This window comes from Pezoporus wallicus, unplaced genomic scaffold (genome assembly GCF_028554395.1).
Source record: "Pezoporus wallicus isolate ANWC-B61680 ecotype Strahan unplaced genomic scaffold, APGP_CSIRO_Pwel_v1 contig_5767, whole genome shotgun sequence".
Lineage (NCBI taxonomy): Eukaryota > Metazoa > Chordata > Aves > Psittaciformes > Psittacidae > Pezoporus > Pezoporus wallicus.
In genome coordinates this window covers 7,783,858-7,805,566 of record NW_026640599.1, presented here as the reverse complement: position 1 = coordinate 7,805,566, position 21,709 = coordinate 7,783,858, and the positions used below count along the sequence as shown (strand labels likewise).

General features: G+C 36.1%; 1 protein-coding gene across 2 annotated transcripts in view; it reads right to left on the bottom strand.

Annotated features, from left to right (window-relative positions):
- CDKL5 (cyclin dependent kinase like 5) overlaps positions 1-21,709 on the bottom strand; it is a 132,107-nt gene that overhangs the window by 10,379 nt on the left and 100,019 nt on the right. For both annotated transcript variants that reach the window (XM_057419697.1, XM_057419698.1), the window contains exons 10-14: positions 17,690-17,770; positions 13,870-14,030; positions 10,546-11,572; positions 7,110-7,215; positions 4,774-4,897 (exon numbers count right to left, since the gene is read on the bottom strand). In XM_057419697.1, the coding sequence (XP_057275680.1) occupies positions 4,774-4,897; positions 7,110-7,215; positions 10,546-11,572; positions 13,870-14,030; positions 17,690-17,770 (1,499 nt within the window). The remainder of the gene's footprint in view (positions 1-4,773; positions 4,898-7,109; positions 7,216-10,545; positions 11,573-13,869; positions 14,031-17,689; positions 17,771-21,709) is intronic.

Here is a 21,709-nt window from a genome sequence, read left to right as displayed (position 1 = left end):
TGTCTCTTTTATTAGCAAGTAAGACTAGTTGTTGAAAAGAGTCCCCACTCTGACAGCTCACCCTCAAGCAGAAACCAAAGGCAAAACATTCTGTCCTTTGTTATTTTATCTTTGTGTGCCTTTTGCATGTTTAAGATGTATAACGTAGATCACATTGTTTTTTCTGGTCTGAGACACTTGGAGAAGGCATAGGTATAAACACAGATTCTGTGATTATCACTAGCGTTTATTGCCCCTGGCAGTGAAGGTATCCAACTTCATGCAGGTACAATGAGGTGTAGCAGTAAACATACACAGAGCAAGCAAGGTGATGTGCTTTAACATTAACCAAGTAGAATAAATAGGAAGCATGTTGTACTCATGCTGCCTATAGACAGATTTGTATTGCAGAGAGTTCTTCTTGGGAGGCAGTTCCTCATGCTTATTTCAGTTATTCTTCAGCAACCCTAATCTCAGCAGGCAGCCTGGCTTGGAAATCCTCTTTAACTGCCAGTATACTACTCCCTTTACTGAACCGCTCATAATGACATATATAAGATTTTGGTCTAACGGAGGAGTTACTGAAACTCAGCCTGAAGTCTTCTTTGGAAGATAAATGAACAGCTGCTAATTCTCCAAGCTAGCTTTCCTTTGTGCTTAAAGTAAAACCATTAGCAGTTATAGTTACCATAAATGAAGGCAAGGATGTGTCAGAAGCTAATGAAGCACCTCAAACAGATGATTTACTTAAGGTAAGAATATCAATCCCACAAGCTGAAGCCATAGTAGAAATTCTTGGTCTAAAAGCCTGGCATTGAAAGCTTAAAAATCAGAGATCAAACCTGAACTTTGCTTGGAGCTCATTTCTGCTCCCCCCCCCCCCTTCCTTAAATAAGGAACATTTATTAACTGGAATAAACCCGGACCTACTGTCTTATATACAGAATACCATCCAGAAGCCACTAAAGCCAGTAGATCACCTGAGGTTACTGCATCACTAAAAAAAGTATACATATACATGTATTTAAACATAAATGTTTCACCGGCCTCCTCTCTCCCCGCTCCCCCACCTGGCCTAGAATTGTTCAATGTAAGTAACCATAAAAATTTTGAAGTGGTTGGTTCTGAAAACTTATAAAGCATATTCTTCACTAGGCTTATTTTTTTTGGACAGAATATTGATGACTACAAATTCTGGAAAGCTTCCTTGCAAACAACACAGGAGGGCATCGCCTAATTGTTAGTATAAAACAAAGAGACTGATGATAGGCAAAGGGTCATGGTACAGGCACTGGTTACAAGAAGAGGCAGGTAGGGAGGCTTAGGTGTTGCCAAATAGATGAATAAAGCAAGCATACTGGATGACAATGCATATGCAAGTGTCTTCTGCAGGATATGTCAGAGGGAAAGCCATACTATTGGGAAGGTGAACATCTCCATACTATGCTGAGCAGATTCCTAAAGGCTTAACCAGCGTAACACACAGAGGTGATTTTTAGGCTTGTAAGTTACAAATTTGCAATTTCCTGATATTTTTTGCAAATTCAAGAATCCTATAAAAGAACTGGTAAGTATTTACAATGCAGCAACAGTTGTACTGCAGACACAGCTGAACAAGCTTTAAACTAGCTTGCTCAGATACTGGTTTCAGGAACATTAAGTGTGACAATATTGTTACACTGATACCAAAACAGAATGTTTCTCGAATGACAAAGTTTACGTGCGTTTGTAAGCATTACATACATATAGACTATAATAATAAATATATATATTTTCCATTTTTATTATTTTTGCGGGAAGGTATGGCAAATGCTAGTGAAGATATGACAAGCTGTTTATCATAGAATACGTATGTTTATATGGACATAAAAGGTCTAAACAACAAAGCTTTCCAGAAGCCACCAAGTATCTTGTAAGCAACCAATGCAAACACTTCTAACACGTGAGATGAAGTACTGCATGTTTATGTCAAGGAGATATTTAGAACTACAACAATGGTAAAAAGAATTCAGGCTAGCATTTTGGCACACTGGCAGAACAAGGATAAGCATCTTACCTATACCTACTGATTTTGCCAGGTCAAGAAAAAGCTCATAAAAGCGAAAGTAAATAAAACATCTACTCTTGCATCAAAAAGGAAAAATGGAGCAAGTTCAATATCGTTTACAGAAAATTGAACTCTGGCAAAAAAAAATAATTCTAGAAGGATGATAAGTTTGTCTTTTTTCAAATCAAGTTGTCTAAAGTTCAGAAATGATCTCCTAATCTAAGAGTAAAACCTGCTGACAAAAGTTGAGTTTATAACATCTTTATTTTAAAGAGGTAGGACAGCAGGGACAGAGCAAAGAAATGCGCACAAAGACAAGGGAACATCTGTGACAATTCAGTCTAGCAAACATTCACAAAATCTTTGACAGAAGAAAGGCAACACAGAGCAATAGTATGAGAGAAGCAATATTTTACAGTAGTGGCAGGTCCAGGTGGAATACATGTCACTCATAATTCCAGATGAATTGTCATGTACCAGTTACGTATGTCAGTCAAACATCAAATATTTACTTCATCATAAAATTGATGTAAGCAGGATCACATTCCATTAGAGCTTTCAACATTTTCATAAGCATTTACACAACTTCTATACAGAAAATTAAGTAGAGGAACATAGACTCTACATCACTCAGGATTCTGATTAAGCTGCATTTATGGCACAGAACGATTTTGCAACAACATTAGACCATTGCCTGGACAACTTGCACAGAGTTAACATGTAGAGCTGGGCAGGAAACACTTCAGGAAAATAGGGAGTAGGAAAAGCAAAGAGAAAGCTAAAGGTATGCCAAAATAGCAGTAACTTGGTGTTGCGGGCACTGCTATTCCTCCCATTTCATGAGAAGAAATGCTTAATCTTCTGTGGGTTCTTCTCTCAAAGGAGCTGTTCCACTTTGTGAAAATATTTGAATACATTAAGTGGATCAAGGACTGGAACCTAACTCTCTAAAAGTTAATGAAGGGCTTTATTCACTAGGCCATATTCAGCATCTCTGTGGTCCTCTCACTATTTCAACAAGATGAAACAGCTTCAAGAGAATATACTGAGGGAAACAGAGAATGTGCTCCAGAATAATCTCCAACTTCTGCTTGAGAGCGTTCACTTGTTAGATCTAAGATCTAGGTTCAAGTTTCTGGTTTACTTAATGAAGAACAAAGGCCCTGCACTCGAGTTCCTCACATTCCAAAAAATAATGCTGACCTCAGAATATTTGTTATTTTGAGTGTATCCCTGGTTTTGACAGGCAATTCCACCTTGGAGCTGAAGAATCTTCCCAATGAAAGGTTAGTGGATTTCAGTCTGTTCCTTTGAAAAGTTTTTGTTTCAGTAATTTGGCATTGTAAGCAAAGAAAAATACTTAGTTCAAAAATTCCCAACCAGCTCTATAACACATGCTATTAGTTCAGAGTTAAAATAACATTACATGTTTCTTTCCACTGACCACATAATAAAAGATAATATATTGCTGAATGATATATAAAGCAAAACAAGATTCCAGCTGGCTTATTTTATATGCAAGATAGAAAGATTCAGTAAGGACAACAAAATATGTAAAAGGGTTCAACAGCAGGAATAAATACCTTCTTTAGCCACGTAAGTCACAACATAAGTACCACCTTTTTACATAAATGATCGGATTCCTCAGCTAACTTCCACAAAATGGATGTAGGTAGAGCTACTGAAGGATAGGAAGCAGACTCTAGTGAATCAGAGCAGGTGACAAGGGTTCTGGAGTAAACATCTTCCATTACATGGCATATAACCTGAACACAAGCTGAAACATTTGTTTCCCTTCCCCACCCTGCACCCACTTCTTAAGCAGGTAATTCACAGGTTGTTCATCTGAAAACACATTAAGTCAACAAACCACAGGAACAGTTCTTTAGATAACATGATCTTATTGCACTTTCAGAGATCAGTGTTTCAGATAGTGGTACAAAGCATAGTTGAACCACACAAATGCATACATTCCTCCTACCAATTCTTCGAAACTCCATTTGCTTATTTTTATTCAGTGTGCTTTGCTGTGATTGAACAAAGTAGAAGATTAAAAATATTTTAGAGCTGAACAGCTCTCAGAGCAACAGAATTAAGAGATTTCCCTTCAAGTCCTGTAAAGATATGCATATACTGTCATACTATTAGCATAATTATGGTTAAGTGTTCTATGTTATATAATGGAACCATGTGATACTTTTGATCTTTTAAATTCAATATATGCCAGTAAGATGCAACTTCCATTTTTCCATAGAATGTACAGATTTCCTTCTGTGGTGTGTAAGCAAAAAGAGCAGCAGTCCCCATTGTAGGGTGAATATTATATTCTTCGTTAATACAGTTCTATTTTAGATAGGGAAACATGCATTTTGATATCTTTTCCATTTATCTGACAATTCATGCTTCTGGAATCACAGATGAAGCTACAGCATTGCTATCCATACTATATGCAAAACAAGCACCTTCTATTATCTTTAATCAAAGATTAATCGTGAAAAAATTCAGGAAAGACTGGACAAAAGTATATAATCTTTAATGCCTCAAGTGTGATGGTGCAATGAAGTATTTCTTGTTGCTCAAAGGGGGACAGAAAACATGCAATGCTATATCAGCATAGTCAGAGGAAGCAGCTAAGCATGTATAGGTAATTGCAAACTTTGAGAAAAACGTGTTTTTTTCCCTCCTGTTAAAAATCCTGGTTTTTTTTTCCTGCCATTCTCTACACATCTGTGTAAGTAACAACTCACCAAGTATCAAAGGTGGTTTGTCTCTTTGAGTGGTTTCCCACCGTGCTGGTGTCTGCTGGTAACACAGAGGTTCTGTTTGACACATTATTCTCTATGTATGTGCTCTCTGGACGTGGAGATGGAACTGAACAGGGAAATAACAAACAATATATCCTGAGCTTTGCCAAAAATCCCATCTTGCAGTTGTCTGCTTCTTTTATACCTCTTTTACAGAAACAAGAGAGTGAAGACACAGTTGCACTTTATGTATGACTGAAAAAAACCCCACACTGTTTTTGCAATTTGGAAAGCTGTTGCTTTATGATACTTGCAACATAGCATAAGGTGTAAAATGAGACCATCATCAGAACCTGGGGAAGTTGTTAGTAGATTTGAGAACATTTCTATCTGTAGGGAACCAGAAGTGCAATCGATATTTAAAAACAGGAAATAGAATAAAACACTGGAATGCTGTTATTAAAGACACAAAATACTACAGTTTACACTTTGTCTTCACTTAGACATTAAAAATAAAATAGTACCCATCCTGAAAAAAAATACTTTGGATTTTAATATAACTAGGATTAAGAATTACTCACTAAAAATGGAATAATTAAAATCAGGTACTATATATTTTTCAAAGCAGGTTACACATACCCACAACATAAATTTATTAGAATTATGAATATCACCAGAAATACCTGCATTGGATTAAAAATTGATCAGACACTAGCTGTAGCATTACTGCAGCATCACACTACATTAGCTATCAAAATTGAATCTGTAAGATTTTGTTCAAGTTTCATAATGACTTTTTCTTTCCATAGCTTTTGCATATACTGTTATCAATGTATTATTTAAATACAGTATCATTTTTCAAAACCAATAATTAAGTCTTAAAACTAAAATGTATTTGTTTCATAGATACAGTTAAAGATGAAGAAACCCCTAGTTCATAAAAAGCAACTGAATAAACCTCAGACCTAGAGTTCCCTCAACACATGAATTATGGAAAGTCATTCTTCCTTGGAACTTGTTTTGCTATGTATAAAAAAGAAGGATAATCCATGTCCAATTTTAGAAGTATATTTTAAAAATTAAGAAAAGCAATTAGGATTGAGGATCTTTAAGGATTCTCTGTTGCATATGCTGTAAAACCTTATACTCAAAAGCATTAAAAAAGTACAATCTTTAATATTGCACACGGGTTTTAAGATTGCAGTAGGACACTTGTGAAGACTTGCAGATTTTAACGTGTCTAAATCACGTCAACAGCAAACCGATCAACCTGAAGAGGATCAGTGGGAGATTTATGTCTCTACTTGAGGTTATTAGGCGACTCATAATCGAATTGTAGCTGTTTGGGACTTCTTAAGGTTCAGGGGAGTCCCACAAGCCTCATAACACTTGCAGGGCAGTAATTAGCTTCTTACCAGCCTTGTCTTTTTCAAGAGGATTACCCAGGTTTAGCCATGAGGCAGCTGCTCAGGAATCACCATCTTTTGAGTACCATAACAGAAATCACTGTTTTTTACTGTGAGGGTTGTGAGGCCTTGGCACAGGTTGCCCAGAGAAGCTGTGGCTGCCCCATCCCTGGCACTCTTCAGGCCAGGCTGGATGGGGCTCTGAGCAACCTGATCTGAGCAACCTGGAAAGTGACACTGCCCATGGCAGGGGGGTGGAACTAGATGAGCTTTAAGGTCCCTTCCAACCCAAACCAGCCTATGATTCTATGATTAATATCTATTTGTATTTATATACATACACATACACAAAAATATATATGCACATGCATGGTCCTGTTTTATTATTTATCCTTAACTGGGATTATATGTGTGCTTTTACTCGTAGGAAACCCTGATCTTTAGTAAGTTGAACAAAATAAATGAGCCTAGGTTTTGAGCAGTTAAAACCTAGCATTACAGTTCCATGCACCACAGAATCTGAAATAGATCAGTAAGTATGTCAATGTGTTACAAGTAAAAATGTGTTAGATATAGTGTTAATAAGAATGTAAAATATGAATGAAAAACATTAATGAACTGCTTACTCTGGTAATACTAATTTATTTTGTTCAACTTCCCCTGATAAATTACCTTTTGCTTGACAAGCTACTGCACTGGATATACTTTTCAATCAAAGTAAGTTATCAGTTGGAAAGAAATAATATGATACCAGTACAGCTACTGCATAAAACCTAGCAGGTCAACTCAAGTCTCTGAAAGTGAGGTAACAATTCTTTTTCCAATGAATTTTTTTAGTTGTTCATGATACTTCACTGTATCAATTACTACTACTTACATTACATTCCATGTTAAAATTCCTGATTAATTTTCAAAGATCCACCATAAAATTACCTCTGTAAAAGCTGCCAACTCTTCTCGGAACAGGGTCATTATACAGAATTCTATTCTCCTTAGTAGATGCTCCATCTTCTGAGTGTGGATCATGATATGCCCCACCCTAAACAAAAGAAGGATCAACTCTTTAAAATGAAGGATTACAAACTGATTCGCAGTTTTTAACCGACATACATAAGCAAGAAACCCCAAACTTAACCACATATGATTTTCCTTTCATGGTATTAACAACTGTCAATATCAACTCAGAGACTATGTAATCAACAATTATCTGGTTTTGCTGCTTGCTTGCTTTTTCCAAAATGGCATTGACAAAATTTTCCCTCCTACTTGTAATTTTATAGTCCCAAGCATGATTCAGACCCTCAGATTTTTGCCGTGAATGAAAGACAGCTGTAACATCTCTGGAGGAAGCTTTTACTGGAGGCCTTGCTAAATTAATTTCTGATAGAATCTGGTCACTCTGCTACTGGTAATCTTTAAAACGCAAACAGGAAATGTATATAATTTGTGACAACTGCAACACTAAAGCACTTTCTCTTATCACCTGTTACACAGTAGTACCCAGAGGTACCAACAGTCACAAATTCTACTTAATGCAAAATAAGACGTGTTCCTGAACTAAGAAATATATAAGCTAAATAATTAAGTCAGACAGGATAGCAAAAAGAATATCATAACCTCTAACTTACTCTACTGAATGCAGTACCTCCTGGAAGTACTTGAAGCAAAAGCTTAAGTAAGCCCTTAGAAACATCCGTATGTATGTAATTTGCCAGGAAATATGATTTAACCCCACTCTTAAATGCTGCGGTATGGACCAACCACATAAAACTCAATGCTCTCTGCAAGAACCCACAGGAAACTGTACTGAAAACCCTGTAAGAATTTATATCTACAATGTCCAAGAAAAATGTTAACAAAACAAATCCACAAAAAAAGCCCAACCAGAATTAAAAATTGTTATTTCAATTCACTTTACAAGGGACTCACAAAATCTATTTTGCCTTTTGTTAATGAAGATCTGGTCTCACTGTCACAGTTAACGCAACCCTAGAAACTGTGCCAAGATGAGAAGTGCAGCTACAGCACTGATTTAAAACACAGTTTAATACTTCTAAAATTTACAAGAGGTTGAAGCATTTGACTAGATTACTACTCATGTAAGACATCTCTTCTTTGTCAGCAGGTGTTACAATTATAAGGCAGCAATAGCAACTTGTGCTTGATTTTCTTCTGCTTGCCCCCTTTTGTGTACATTTAAATTAAAACTAAAAAGAACCCTTTAAGCAATTGTTGTACTGACACTTGAAAAGCCCTAAAAGTAATACGGAATGCAAGTCTGCTTTGTATGTGTTTGTTTGTTTTGGGTTTTTTTTTTTAAGTAATATGTAGCAAACAAAGTTTTTCTTTAAAAGGACTTGGTAGCGCTAAAAGAGAAACCAGTGAGAAACTCGAAACATGGATGAGAAGAATCTTCACAAAATATGAGCAGAGAAAGAGAGAGAGAACCAGCAGACCTGACTAGAAAAAAAAAATATAATAGGGAACCAGTGTAGAATCTTTGAGAACACTGATGTTATTCTGATTTTTTAGTTCAGTAATCCTGAGGGAACCGAAGTTCTCTGATTTCTAATGCAGAATGCAGAAGGAAAAAAAGGGGGGGAGGGTAGGGAAAACCAAAGAATGCCTTCTTTGTGAAAATGCCTTTACAAGTCATAAGAAGATTGACAACTTAACCCTGATTTGTTATTGAAAGTAGAATAAACAAACAAAACCAGACAAATTTACAGACTTGCCATCCTTTTCAGAAGAGTATTTCTCCTTTCAGACTTCTGATGGTTGAAATACAGACTTAAGGCTTAATTTTAAAAATACTGACTATAAAGATAAAGGTAAGTTCTTTGCAAATGATCAGGTATTCCAAAGCAAATGAAAATGAACAAAAACTGAAGCAATTAAATACACATCAATTTCTCTCATTAAATTTCGTCAATTATCAAAAACCAAATAATGATCCGATAAAAACAATCTGCCTCTGCATAAAATGAAATTAAATCTAAATTACTTATCAAATTAATATCTGCTCCATCATGCAGAAAAAGATCCTAATGCATTGAAGTATACAAGGTAGCATGAGCTTTTATAATCAAAACCTTAAGCAAATCAAACATCAAAATGTTGGTACTATTGCCTTTTTACAGTAACATCCTAAAGAATATGTAACATTTAACCTGACTGAAATGAGAAATGACTACACACACACACACAAAAAGTTTTGAAACGGAGCTGCTGTAATCCTTTCTAAGTAGCGTTTTCTTTCCTTTTTTTCTTTTTTTTTGTTGTTGTATTTTCTCCTATTTTAATGAGATCTTTTCTTGTGTGTGAATACACATGGTCCTGAATGGAGGAGATGTGGTAAGTATGAAAAAACATATCACATCTTTTTTTTCCCTCTTGGAATGAAGAGGCAACTGCTATCTGAAAACTTTTTAATGGTATTTATAGACCACTATCAAGTCAGCTATACATAAACTAAGTAGGCAGGGTTTTTTAGTTTCTCATAATAAAGAATTATTTTAGACCTTAAATAATACTTGCAGCTCTTTGACTTCTTCCAATTTGTCAACAAATCTGTACTAGGTGTTTTCTCCTTAGAAGTCACAGATGTACGTATACAGAACTAAACATTTTTGTACTTCTGTCTGCACTATTTTGCTCCAATTTTGGTCAATATTAGAGCAATTTAAAGATCTGTGGACAAATGCAGTCATCTTTACATATCTGGTGTGTAAAGCATCAGATAATTCAGAAGTGCTGTGTAAGGAATGTAAGTCAATAGAAGAACTAGCCCCTCCTCTACTCATTAAACAATGTTCACAGTAAAACATAACACGATACCTAGTGACAGTAATCCCTGTAAGGGATCAATTTACTTCTCCAACATAAGACCTCTAGGCTAACCCAGTTATTTATCATACTAAGCAAAACAGACACTGCAAGTTTTGATATTCCTCTATGGCATTTCAGCAATAGCTTCCTGCTATAAGTGCATGAAAATATCACTTCAAAAATTAACATTAGCATTCATAACAGAAATACATGCAAACAAACACATACGAGAAAAGCTAAATAAAAACACAAATAAGGTTAATTAAGCAAAACAGTATGATAAAAATTACATCAGACATTCTAGGTAAAGACTAGGAACTGCTAATGAAGTAGAATGGTATTCATAGACCATTTTTATAAAACAGCCTCTCATTTTGCACTTGAAATACTTAGCCCTTCAGAAAAACCCCAACATCCCCTTCCTTACATCATGACAAATAAACAAATAATTGCAAACAGAAGACAGAAAGCAGGACACTGTCCCACATGAACTACAGAGAGGAAGGTAAGCCTTCCATAATAGGCAACATTTTGAACTAACCCTATTAGTATCATCCGTACAGTCTTCTCGTGATGAGCCAACAGATCTTGTGAGTGACTTATGCTGCACCTGTGGAGATAACAGTTGCAGGCTGTTTGCTCTGGCTGCCATCCCTTGCCCTATGCTTAAGCCACCCTCTGAGCCCTTTGACCTCACTCTGTCCCGGCTCACATACATAGAGTGTCTATGAGGGCGCTGCTGTGAAGAAAAAGGACTGGTATAACCTAGACCATAGGAAAAAGATTCATGTGGAGCAGATAGAGAGTGGGAATGGCTTCCATCCATGTGATCTGGCAGTTTTAACTCCTCCATTGTTTTGGAGTGTCTTGTTGGTGGTCTTCTGGTGTCCAGGGTACCTTCGCTGCGGTTATTCCTTCCGGATGGACTGAGCATAGTTCTGTTATCACTGTGTCGAGGAGCAGTTGGACTGGTAGGAGAGTTCAGGTCCATGCAGCTGGATGGAAAATACCTACTGCTGTTTGGTTCTGCAGCTTGGGCTCTGGCCTCAGAGAGGTTGCCCACAGATTTTGAGTCTGTCAGAACCCCATGGCTCTTTGACTTTGTCCGATATGAAGGACTCTTAGAAGACTGTGGGATAGTATCAATATAGCTGTGGCGACTGTGCTTATCACCAGGTTGCAGTGTCCCCGTTTTGCTTTGAGAAGTTTCCATAAATGAGTGCCGGTTCTGCTGAGATCTGGTGTTAGACTTCAGGTATTTTGAGCCTGAACCATCAGGAGTTTTTGGGTCCACATTAAAATCAAATTCTGTTTTTGCCTTTGTTTCCTTTGGGCTGAGAAGATGCGGCATGTTATTATTGGCTAGATCCTTGTTGCCAGATCCAGGTGTGTTGCTTGATTTTTTTGCATGCATTGGACTATGTGCGGCTCCAGAAAGGCTTCCATTTAGAAAGCTTTCATTTGCTGGAAGACCCTCTTCTCTTGGCCCACCAGCACCTAGCGCCTGTATATCCTTGCTGTTTGATCTGTGGTGTGACTGCAAAGCAGAACTTTTGCTGGCTTGATTTCTACATTAAAATGCATAAAGAAGCATTAATATACCATATTACATATTCATAATATAATAATTTCAACAAAAGTATACTAATTTCAGAAAGGAGTTGCCATTTAAAACCACAAAATTTAACTGCAATAAGATCAAATACTGCCAACTAGGCATCAGAAGCTCCACTCAAATAACAGATTTGCAAGTGGTAGTACACTGTTGTTTCTTTCTGGTTATACCCTGATGGAAAAAAACTCAGCTTTGGTTAATGGATTTTGCTGACAAAGAAAAATAGGAGGATATAAAATCCAATCATAGAAATTCCAACATATATTTACACACTTAGCATGTAAGTAATATATGTGCACATCAATATGTAAGCACCACATTATGAAAATTAGCTGTATATTCATTAAAAAAAAATCTTAAATACACCTGGCATATCAAAGTGAAGGTAGGACAATAAAATACGTCAGCAGTGTCAAAAAAACTCGATACAGTCAATGCTCCAGGCCATCTAATGTATGTCTGATTTGGAGGGGGAGGGGAAAAGAGGTTATTGTGCTGGTAAAGACATCCAGATAGAGTAAGCCTCATCTCAGATCAGCAGAGCAAGCCCTGCAACATCAAACCTAAACCCATGTCTACCACAGGAACGCCAGCTTTTTTTTGAACTTGGCACTATCCCAGTTCTTGGCACACTAGCTCATCTCCAAAGCTGCATCCAAGATGTTCAGCAATCAGACTGACTTGGTCCAGAGCTACTTAGTGATGTCCTTAACCTCTACTCTACTTCCCAGCTCTCGGTTTTGGGATTATGGGACTGAGATATGAGTTAGTTGTGCAAACACTCAGACTGAATTTATTTGAACAGGATTTATTATCTCAGGTTTTCTGGCATAAAACCAGTTCTGCTTCTGAACTTACTCCGGCATTGCAAGCTAGCCATGTCTGAACAACGCTGTAGCGGTACTTGTTAGCATGCCAGGTTAACTTAACTTACAGTTGACTTATTTCTGTATCAAATCTATGATAATGTAACTCAGAGATATTACTGGGTGTTAAAGCGAAAGCTCACTATACAGATGAGTTTGTACCTTTGTTGATCTTGTTGATAATTATAAGTGGATAATGCTAGCCATTTATATACCTAGAATTTTTGTATTACACTCTATTACAGTTTATAAAAATTTAGCAATTTTAATGACAGTTTAAAATATTTTTTAGTTAAAATGAAGTTGTTTGTTTTTTTTTTAACTTAGAAATATAAGGAATATAGTAGTTTTAAATCAAGCTGCTGGGCAAGCCTTTTAGGCAGGAAGTTCCCCAGGGATCTACGTTTCGATGCGGCCTCTTTCTGACGCCACATCTCTAATGGTAAAACTTCTCTCCTAAGAAGATATCTCCTATCTAAAGCTTTTTTGGTATTTATCTCTGAAAAAGTATAGAGTGTATATTCCATCATCCCAAATCTTAAAAAGGGTAATTTTTTTTTTTAATCTCACAGGAAGAACCATCAAAAAACATGCCTAGAATTACAATCCACTATTATTCTACTATACTTCAGAGGGTGGCCTTTATAAAAGCTTTTGTCAGAGGAATACCATGAGGCTTTTTGTACTGAAGTCTCTATCCACCAGTAAACCTGGTTCCTTCATGTATTAAAACCACTTGGCTTCTCTCAAGCTATGTGGGTCCAACAAGGGAGTTGCTGAGCAAATACACCCTGAGTTAAGTTCAAGTAGACTACACTTGATTCACAACAGAAAAAGTCTGTTCATCCACAATCTGGAGCATGACCAATGCACACAGTTTTCAGGACACTTAGCTGCTAAAAATCTGTGCAAATTTTGAACTTTAAAATATCAAAACCTTGGACAGATTTGCACATGTACAATAATGGTAGCGTTCCAAAGAAAAGAGCATTCCTTTGGAATCTCAGGAACCCTCCAAGCCACAAAATTGCCAGTGTTGTTTAAGAAAAAGGCTAACATGTTTTTAAGACAGGTAAACCGACTTAATTTTCCTTGTCATATGCAGAAATGGCTTGAATGTTGTCTTTTTTTATTATTTTTTTTATTTTTTACAGAAAGCATTCAGCCTGATGCAAAAAAGTTAACAAAAATTTCAGATTGAGTAGCTATGATACAGTAAAACTGTGTCTATTTCCTTCATTCAGACAGTCAACATGTATATATGTCTTAATATGCCTAAACTGTCAAATGACTACTTTTCTTGTAGACGATGGTTTATGTAAGCATGATAGCAACTCATTGGCAGACCAAATGTCAGTGATGACAGTGAAATGACTATGTTTACCTGTTAGATAATGTGTTGCTGTCCGCGTGGTACGGTTTTCTTTTAGCTGACCGTGAAGGTGAGCTCCCACAGCGATCCAAAAGTCTTTGGGTTTGAAATGAAGGATGGTTCAAACACTGTTCTGTCAAATATCTGTCTGCTGGATCTAACTTCAGTAAGTTCTTTGGAAAACAAATCCCGAAGTTTAAATGTTAGTATCTGTATTTGCATCAGCAAAAAATATAACAAAATTCAGAACATTGTTGGGATAGTTTTTTAATCTACAGAGTTTCTGTGATTAGATGCAACTGCTAAACTAATTTCATTTTGCATTAAACTACACAGGCTACAAGATAAACACTTAAAACCCCCCTATGTTCTACTTAAGAGATGGAAGCTCTCAGCCTTGCTTATAATGAAACATATATATGTATATAATGAATGTAAGTATGCATACATACAGTTATATATATGTGCTTAAAATGTTTAGAATACAAAAATAGCTAAAAATTTAAAATGTTTTATGTATATACCTATACATGTTTTAATCATATATATTTTAAACATATTTTTCAAGATACACCTTGCAAAAATGTTTTTTAGAATGAAAATTATTAAATTTACCAGTAACAAATGCTACAATGAAACAGGCTTAACAAGCAGAACAAGCATATGGTAACATTCTTATCCAAACAAAAATAATCTGTTAAAGTTAGTATTTTTTAAAAAATACAAATGTAAGAGTTCTGATTTTTATTTCTAGGGTTCAAGTACACCTGGTAAAACTATTCTGAGAAGTCTGAAATGTTTCTTACAGGAACAGGGCAATATAAAACTTATTTTAGAATATTTGAACATACACTACTGTCAGCAAGGATAAAAGTCTGAATGGCTATTAAGTAAAAAGAATAACTATTTTTTAAGGGTTATATAGGTTGACTAGAGAGCAACACTGTGTATACGTGCATGTGTATACACATGTGCTATGCATATCTGTATGTGCATTAACATCGCATTCGGCTACTTGCCCACAGTCTTTCCCTTCACAGGATCTAGGTACTTCAAAATGAAAAATGCTCAGGAAATAAAGCAAGTGGCAAGCTACATTCCTGTGTAGTTTGGACATACGATATGCAGCATCTTCCTTTCTCAAGGGGCAAACTGTACTGAACGATTAACTTCTCTTTCCTCCTTGGTGACTGATAATCACTACAGTGATTAGTGAGTACAGACCAAGATTTCTAAACTATCTTGGCGGCAATTTCCTAGTGGAACTGCTGGAGAAGCAAATCAGCCAAGGGTAAAACTTGACTCCACTTGCCTGCTGCTCACCAACAGTAAAGTACTGGTGACAAATCAGAGAAGACAGTCTGTAGTAACCATGAGATGATTACAGTTAGGAGTCAAAGGAAGGATGGGAAGAGAAGCATCAGGGATGGGAGCCAGGATAGCAAACTTAATCTTCTATAAGGAATAACTGTGCAAAAGCTCTTGAAAAACTGCCATTAGATCAAAGGCATGCAAGAAAGCCACTTGATTTTTGAAGAAATTTTTTGAGAGTTCAGTAACAAATCATCTAATTGTACAGAAGATCTCAAAAATTTGCATACGGTCAGACTGGCTAAACAGGGAGTTTCTTACTGAACAAAAATGCAAAACAGGAGTGTATTAGAACTAGAATCAAGGACAAGATACAAAGGTGAAGATTATAAAAGCACTGTGTTAGCACAAAGGTTAGGCCGCTTTCAAAGGCTCGAGTCCAGTTGGAGGTAAGGCAAATGAAGAACACCAAGGGTAGAAAGAAGAGGTTCTACAAATATTGTAGTAGTCAACTACTCAGAGTAAATGCATGTCTGCAGCTGAATATGGGAGACAACTGGATGACAGATGATATTAAAAAAAGACTGAAATACTCAATGCCTTTTTGCCCAAGTCATCACATGCTCCCAACCCCAAAATACATTCTTGAAAAACAGCATGATTTGTGAAGAAGATGGAAGGAGTAAGAAACCAACAGGGCCAGATGCGTGTCTCTTCATTAATCTAGCCCAGAAATGCTCTCTAAACAGAGATACATCAATAACTCCTTACTTCAGCTTGCATAAATTGAAGTGTAGGTTATTGAGTAATCTAGTAATCAGATCTGAGGTATCCCTGGGAATGTAGATAATGAGAAACACACCAAGCGCAGACATGTGCCAGACTGTCCAGTGTCTGGAGAAGTGACAGACATATAGCAAAGTATTTGCAGCATTTGTAGCTGCTTAACCACAAGTCTCTTCTGTTCCTTGTAGTCTTTTGCTTATTCTTTCAAACGTTCCAAGTCCTGAAGTACGTAATGTAGGTCAAACACAAAGTATCCCCTGTACAGAATCCCTCACCTTTCCCACCTCATAGGGAGAAATACGGACAGAAAACTTGCTTCCCTAAAATTCCAGTGCTTCATTTGACAACTTTGTAACTTTTAAATCACACCAAAAGAACCCAGAAGACACTGAGATAAAACATAAAAATTAGGATAAAATTAAAATAAATCTCACACCAGCATGTGTAACAGTTGTCTGAAGAATGATGTTGAAATTGCTGTTCTGCAATACCTGCTACTACAGCTCGAGCTACAGCTAACCATGACTCCAGAAAAAAGTTTCTGTGAATTAAAAAATAGAAGAGAAGGTACAATATCAAAACCAGCAGGTTTTGAGGTACCTCATTTTGCAGACTCCATGAAACCAAGATAAAAGCTATGCTGACTCTTTTCACAAGGCAGGGAGATTAAATGAAAGCAATTTGAACCAGTTGTGTTGAAGAAAAGAGTAGAGCAAATTTGGTGTATTTCTGCTGGTTGCATCAGTACTGCTAAAAGCAAGTAAACACACAAGTATACCCCAAAGCAGCTGACCTTTGGTTTCCAAGACAACTGGCACAGATGGGCTTGGGACCACTCATTTAGTTTAGAATTGATTAGCCATAGCCACACTTCATGCTTGTCCCAGATTGCCTTTAATTCTTAGGTGGTACCCTTGTGATTCTAAACCTAATTTTTGACATTATAACTTCTTTTTTCAGCTTACGGTGGATGAAATAAAGGGAGGGTTGTACTGCAGCCTACCATGCGATGTTTTTATAGTATAATAATAAAAACAATAATACATGTTGCATACCCAGAAACATGGCACAAATATATAGTGCTATGGTTTATGATGTTTGGCCATTTTGAGGGCAGCTAGTTTACTCTAATCCCCTGTAAGAAACTCTCTCAGGACCATGTCCTAGTTTGGCCATGGGTAACTAGCTGACTTGTTCCAAAACAGGACTGAAGAGTAATTTAGCATACACACTGTGTAGAGGTGAAGGAAGGCAGGCAGATTAAGGGCTTAGATTAAAAAAAAAATACTGTGCTTCAAATTTGTCTTTGACAACTGTCCACATCCTCATGCTATTCCAACAACAAATGATCAACTCAGATTAGCCTAAATACTCTGTAGATTTACCTAAATTTTTTACTGGTTGAGAGCTCATACTCCAGCATTACTAAGGTAACCTGTGCATCTGAATGTATGTCAGTGTGAATGCGTATTGCTGCAAATGATAGTGATTCTTTTTTCTGCATTATATATTGTTTATCAAATCAGTCCAACTTGAACACTCTCCTGGCATTTGCAAGGGGTGTTTCTTCCTTATTCCTAGGAAACATCAAGCCTTGCTACAAACAATGGTGGTATCAAAATATCTCAAAGGAAGCTCACAAGTACTTTTAAGATGTATTATACTGGGAAACAAATACAGAAAGTCTCATCTTTCTCTACATATTACAGACAGAAAATAAAACACATTTTCCTACCTTCATAAGATCAAGCATTACACCACTTAAAATTCCCAAGTATCTTCTCTCTAAAGACTGTGGATGATTGACTGCTGGAAACTGTAAAAATAATATAGCATAAATATACTGGCAATGTAAACAAGGTATACATGAATACGGTACTACAAAACCAGAAACTACATAATGAATCAAGGCATGTAATTAATGGGAATCATTGGCACTGAAAAAGTTACTGATTCATGAAACAATAAAATAACATTATAATGAAAACAAATAACTGTTCATGTATAACGTGCATTTGCTCAACCAAAGAAAGAATTCTTGATCAGCAGCGCAGTCAAGGAACCTCTCTCAAATAAGAAATAATCAATTTAGTTTTATAAATGTGTTTGTAGCATTACGATTAACAAAAGGTGGGAGGTTAGATTCAGAAATAACCTAAGTAATACATACTTTTAAAGATTAAAAATAGCTTTGAGAAAATTTGAGAGAGTAAATACAGTATTAAATAAATGCTAATGATTAACAGATATTTCCATCAAGGTTTGAGCGAAAAGTATCAAAACCCCAAAGGTTTAAGACTCAGGATTACTCCTGTGGTCGTGCTGCAGTAAGAACTGGCAACACCATGAGAAGTAGTACATGCTGCTGGAGGGCACCTTTTGTCAACTAGAGTCTGGACAAAACCTCATGAAGGCAGTATTTGACACTAACCCTGTCTAGAAAGAACAGGAGAAGCACAAACCGTTTGAAGAAAGAAAAAGCACAGATTATTTAATTTTTTTTTTGCTTGCTTTGTTAGCAAAGCAAAAGTAAAACAGACAGAATTTTTCTTCTTATCAAATGAAAGTTGCTATTTCACTGCTATAATGTACCATCAAGTACAATGTGCTGAAAAGAAACAGATAAAGATCCATTTCTTGACTGCATTGACCTGACAACAAACATCAGATAAACTCATTTCAGTGCTGTAAGTTAAAATTTAAAACCTAAACATATATGCCAGTGTTTCCAGAATTAGAAATTAAGGCTGGATTTCCAACAGAGGCATAAAAACCCTCATGGATCTAACTTATGCTGATTTTAGAGAAATACGCATTTGAATACCAGAGAAGACTGGAAAACAGACAAACCAAACCAGCAATCAGCCAGCCAATTGCATTAATCACCGTTTATCCATAGCTATGCAACTGAGATCCAGACTCTTTGTTAGCAGTTCAGAGAGTTGTGGAATTTGCCTAATACTATGAAAGTGTTTCAGTTGCAGCCTGGCTTGATCCCATCCACATCCTAAGTATTTTCTAAAAAGTCATCTTAAGCTAAGACATCAAAGCAAGAATACTGACAATAGGAAGGACATAGTGTTCTTGCCTACAGGTACATGAAAGCCATCATTGTATGTTCAAATGGACTCAAGTCATACATAAAATATACCCACATAAAATACTGAGTTATGGTTAAAAATCACTGGAAATACAAGAAAGCAATAAAATTCAAGTCAGTGATTAAGACAAACACAACAAAACCAAAACATCCACAAAGATGAAGATAAAATTTTTACATGGGTGTTTGCTATGGTATTAAAACAGATGAGAACTATATGTTTGGTCTAAAAATGCCAATGAGCAGAGGTACTGAAGACTTTCATTCCTTTACTTTCACTTTTGCATTTTTCAGCTCTCGCATCTAGGGCTTGCCTATATTTACATGATCACCTTCCTCAGATTAAATATACCATCAAACCTACGCTTTAAAGAGCAACCCAGAATTAACATTCATTTCCAAAAATGAATTTTATTTGGAAGTAAACTGCATTGCATGTGCACTGTATACATGTGTTAGACCACTATGAATTGCTGCCAATTGCTTGTACTAGCATTATTTTTCATAAATTACATTATGTGAGCTTTGAAGGAAAATGAAAGAACGTTAGTTTACATGTTTTTGTTCCTAAATATTCTCTATAATTCTCTGTAAGTCCTATAATTTTCTCTTTACTCTGCTTTCTTTTGAAATGGCTTGCTAATGATTGAGAATTTTTAAGTCCAAGTCTGCTGTGTTCATCTTAGATATCAATTTAGATGAATCATGGCTTCCATGCTTTCTCCACTTTTTATATGAACCAAATGGCAAAACATACTTGTTTTCATGAAGAATGACTATCATAAAGAAGATTTTACATCTGGAATGATCAAGGAAACATGAAAATGTGCCAAAGCCATGCAAAGCAGTAATAAGAGATGGCTATTCACTGGAATTGTTCAGATTCTCCAATTTATGATTTATTTGCAGAACAATATTTACAGCTCTACATTATCACTCACATTCCACAAAGGCATGAGCCTATTGGTACTTTATGATCCCATTTTATTTTATTTTCTTTAGGCATTCAACATTCCATGGATATTTCTCCCTCAGAAGGACTGAAAAGAGATTACTAATACCCCCTAAACCTCAGAACTGAGGAAAACTGTGTACATATATATATATATTCTTGGAGGAAATGAGCAGAAAAGACAGAATGTAAATATAAATCTGTATACAAGTGCATGTGGTGCTGGAGTGTTCGTATTAGGATTTTAAAAATCCCATGCTATAGTATGGCAGTACTCACAGTTACAGTTATGTAGAAATTCACAAAACCTAAACATATGGATAAACAATTCCACAGCATGGCTAGCTTCAATCTTGTGAATACCCAGAGCCAGATTCAGCTTGTAAATAATAATTTGCATGATTACAGCTTACCCTCTATCTACTCTGCAATAGAAAATCTTCCACTGCTAAACATTATGCTACATTCAGAAAAATGTACTTTTAAGGTTGTCTTATAGCATGAATCCCATGATGTAACTATTGAATATCACATTCAGAAACAATTTTTTTCAGTATTTTCATCTTTAAGCCATTAATCAGATTTTACTTAAGTGTTTAAAAAATGCTTTTTATTAGAAGGCACATGTCACTGTCATCATCACTAGTATCCTGACTTTACAGATGGAGCTAAGAAGGCAGCAACACGTTTGAGGGCTAGTAATAAACCACTGATCCAGGATGAGAGCAGAGACTCGTAACTCTCAACCTTGTGTTAATCACGTTAAGTCCATGCTCTCTTCTTGAATTACTGTATTTTAAAGCTACAAAACAAAGATACTTCAATCTCATCCTAAGACATTACAGAGCATTTATCCAAATCAGATTACACTGCACAACTAAAACTGCTGTAAAACAGTTGAAGAAGCAGTAATTTATTTTGCTTACAACTTTTAAAGCACTGCTTTCCTGATAAGGGGTTATAAATTTTTTAAACAGGAAATCCTATCCAGTCCACTGTTCTAGACAGGATCAAATATAAATAGGAACTTGCGAGAAATGCTCATCTAGTAATTGTTTTAAACCCTTCACCAATGGAGATCTACAAACTTCAACAAAAACTCTTAGGAAATAGCTATCCTAATACCTAAATAATTATCATAACACCTTAACCCAAGTATTTATTTTCTTATCATCAACAGCTAAACCCAATCAATAACAACTTTTAAGACGCTTTAACACAACGAGGTCCCCTCTCTTTCCCTCTCATTCTCTAAATTTTCTCTTTTACAGGGTAAAACTCAAATCTTGAGTCTTTAGCACAGATTAGGTCTTCTACTCCTTTTTATGGGTTTTTACACTAATGATATCAGGCCATTTGTCAAGAACAAAGATTCACCTTTCTAAGCAACATTCATGAATAAAAAATGCCAACCAAAACTGAGTTATAAGGAAACATGAGTAACAATACCTGGTCAGTGATTGTAAAGATAACAAAGCTATTACTTATGTATATTGCTTCTGGGATTTTGCCATATTGCACATACCAGCTTGAGCAGCTTCTTCACACTAGTGTGTCTGTCATTACATGTTATTAGCAAATCCCTGGAAGGGGAACAATGCTAACATTAAGAAGAGCTTTTTTACTCATGTGGCTTACATCAACTCTCCACAACTATAAGTCAAAAGGCAAAATGGTCTTCTGCCAGCAGCATCTGTGGCTTA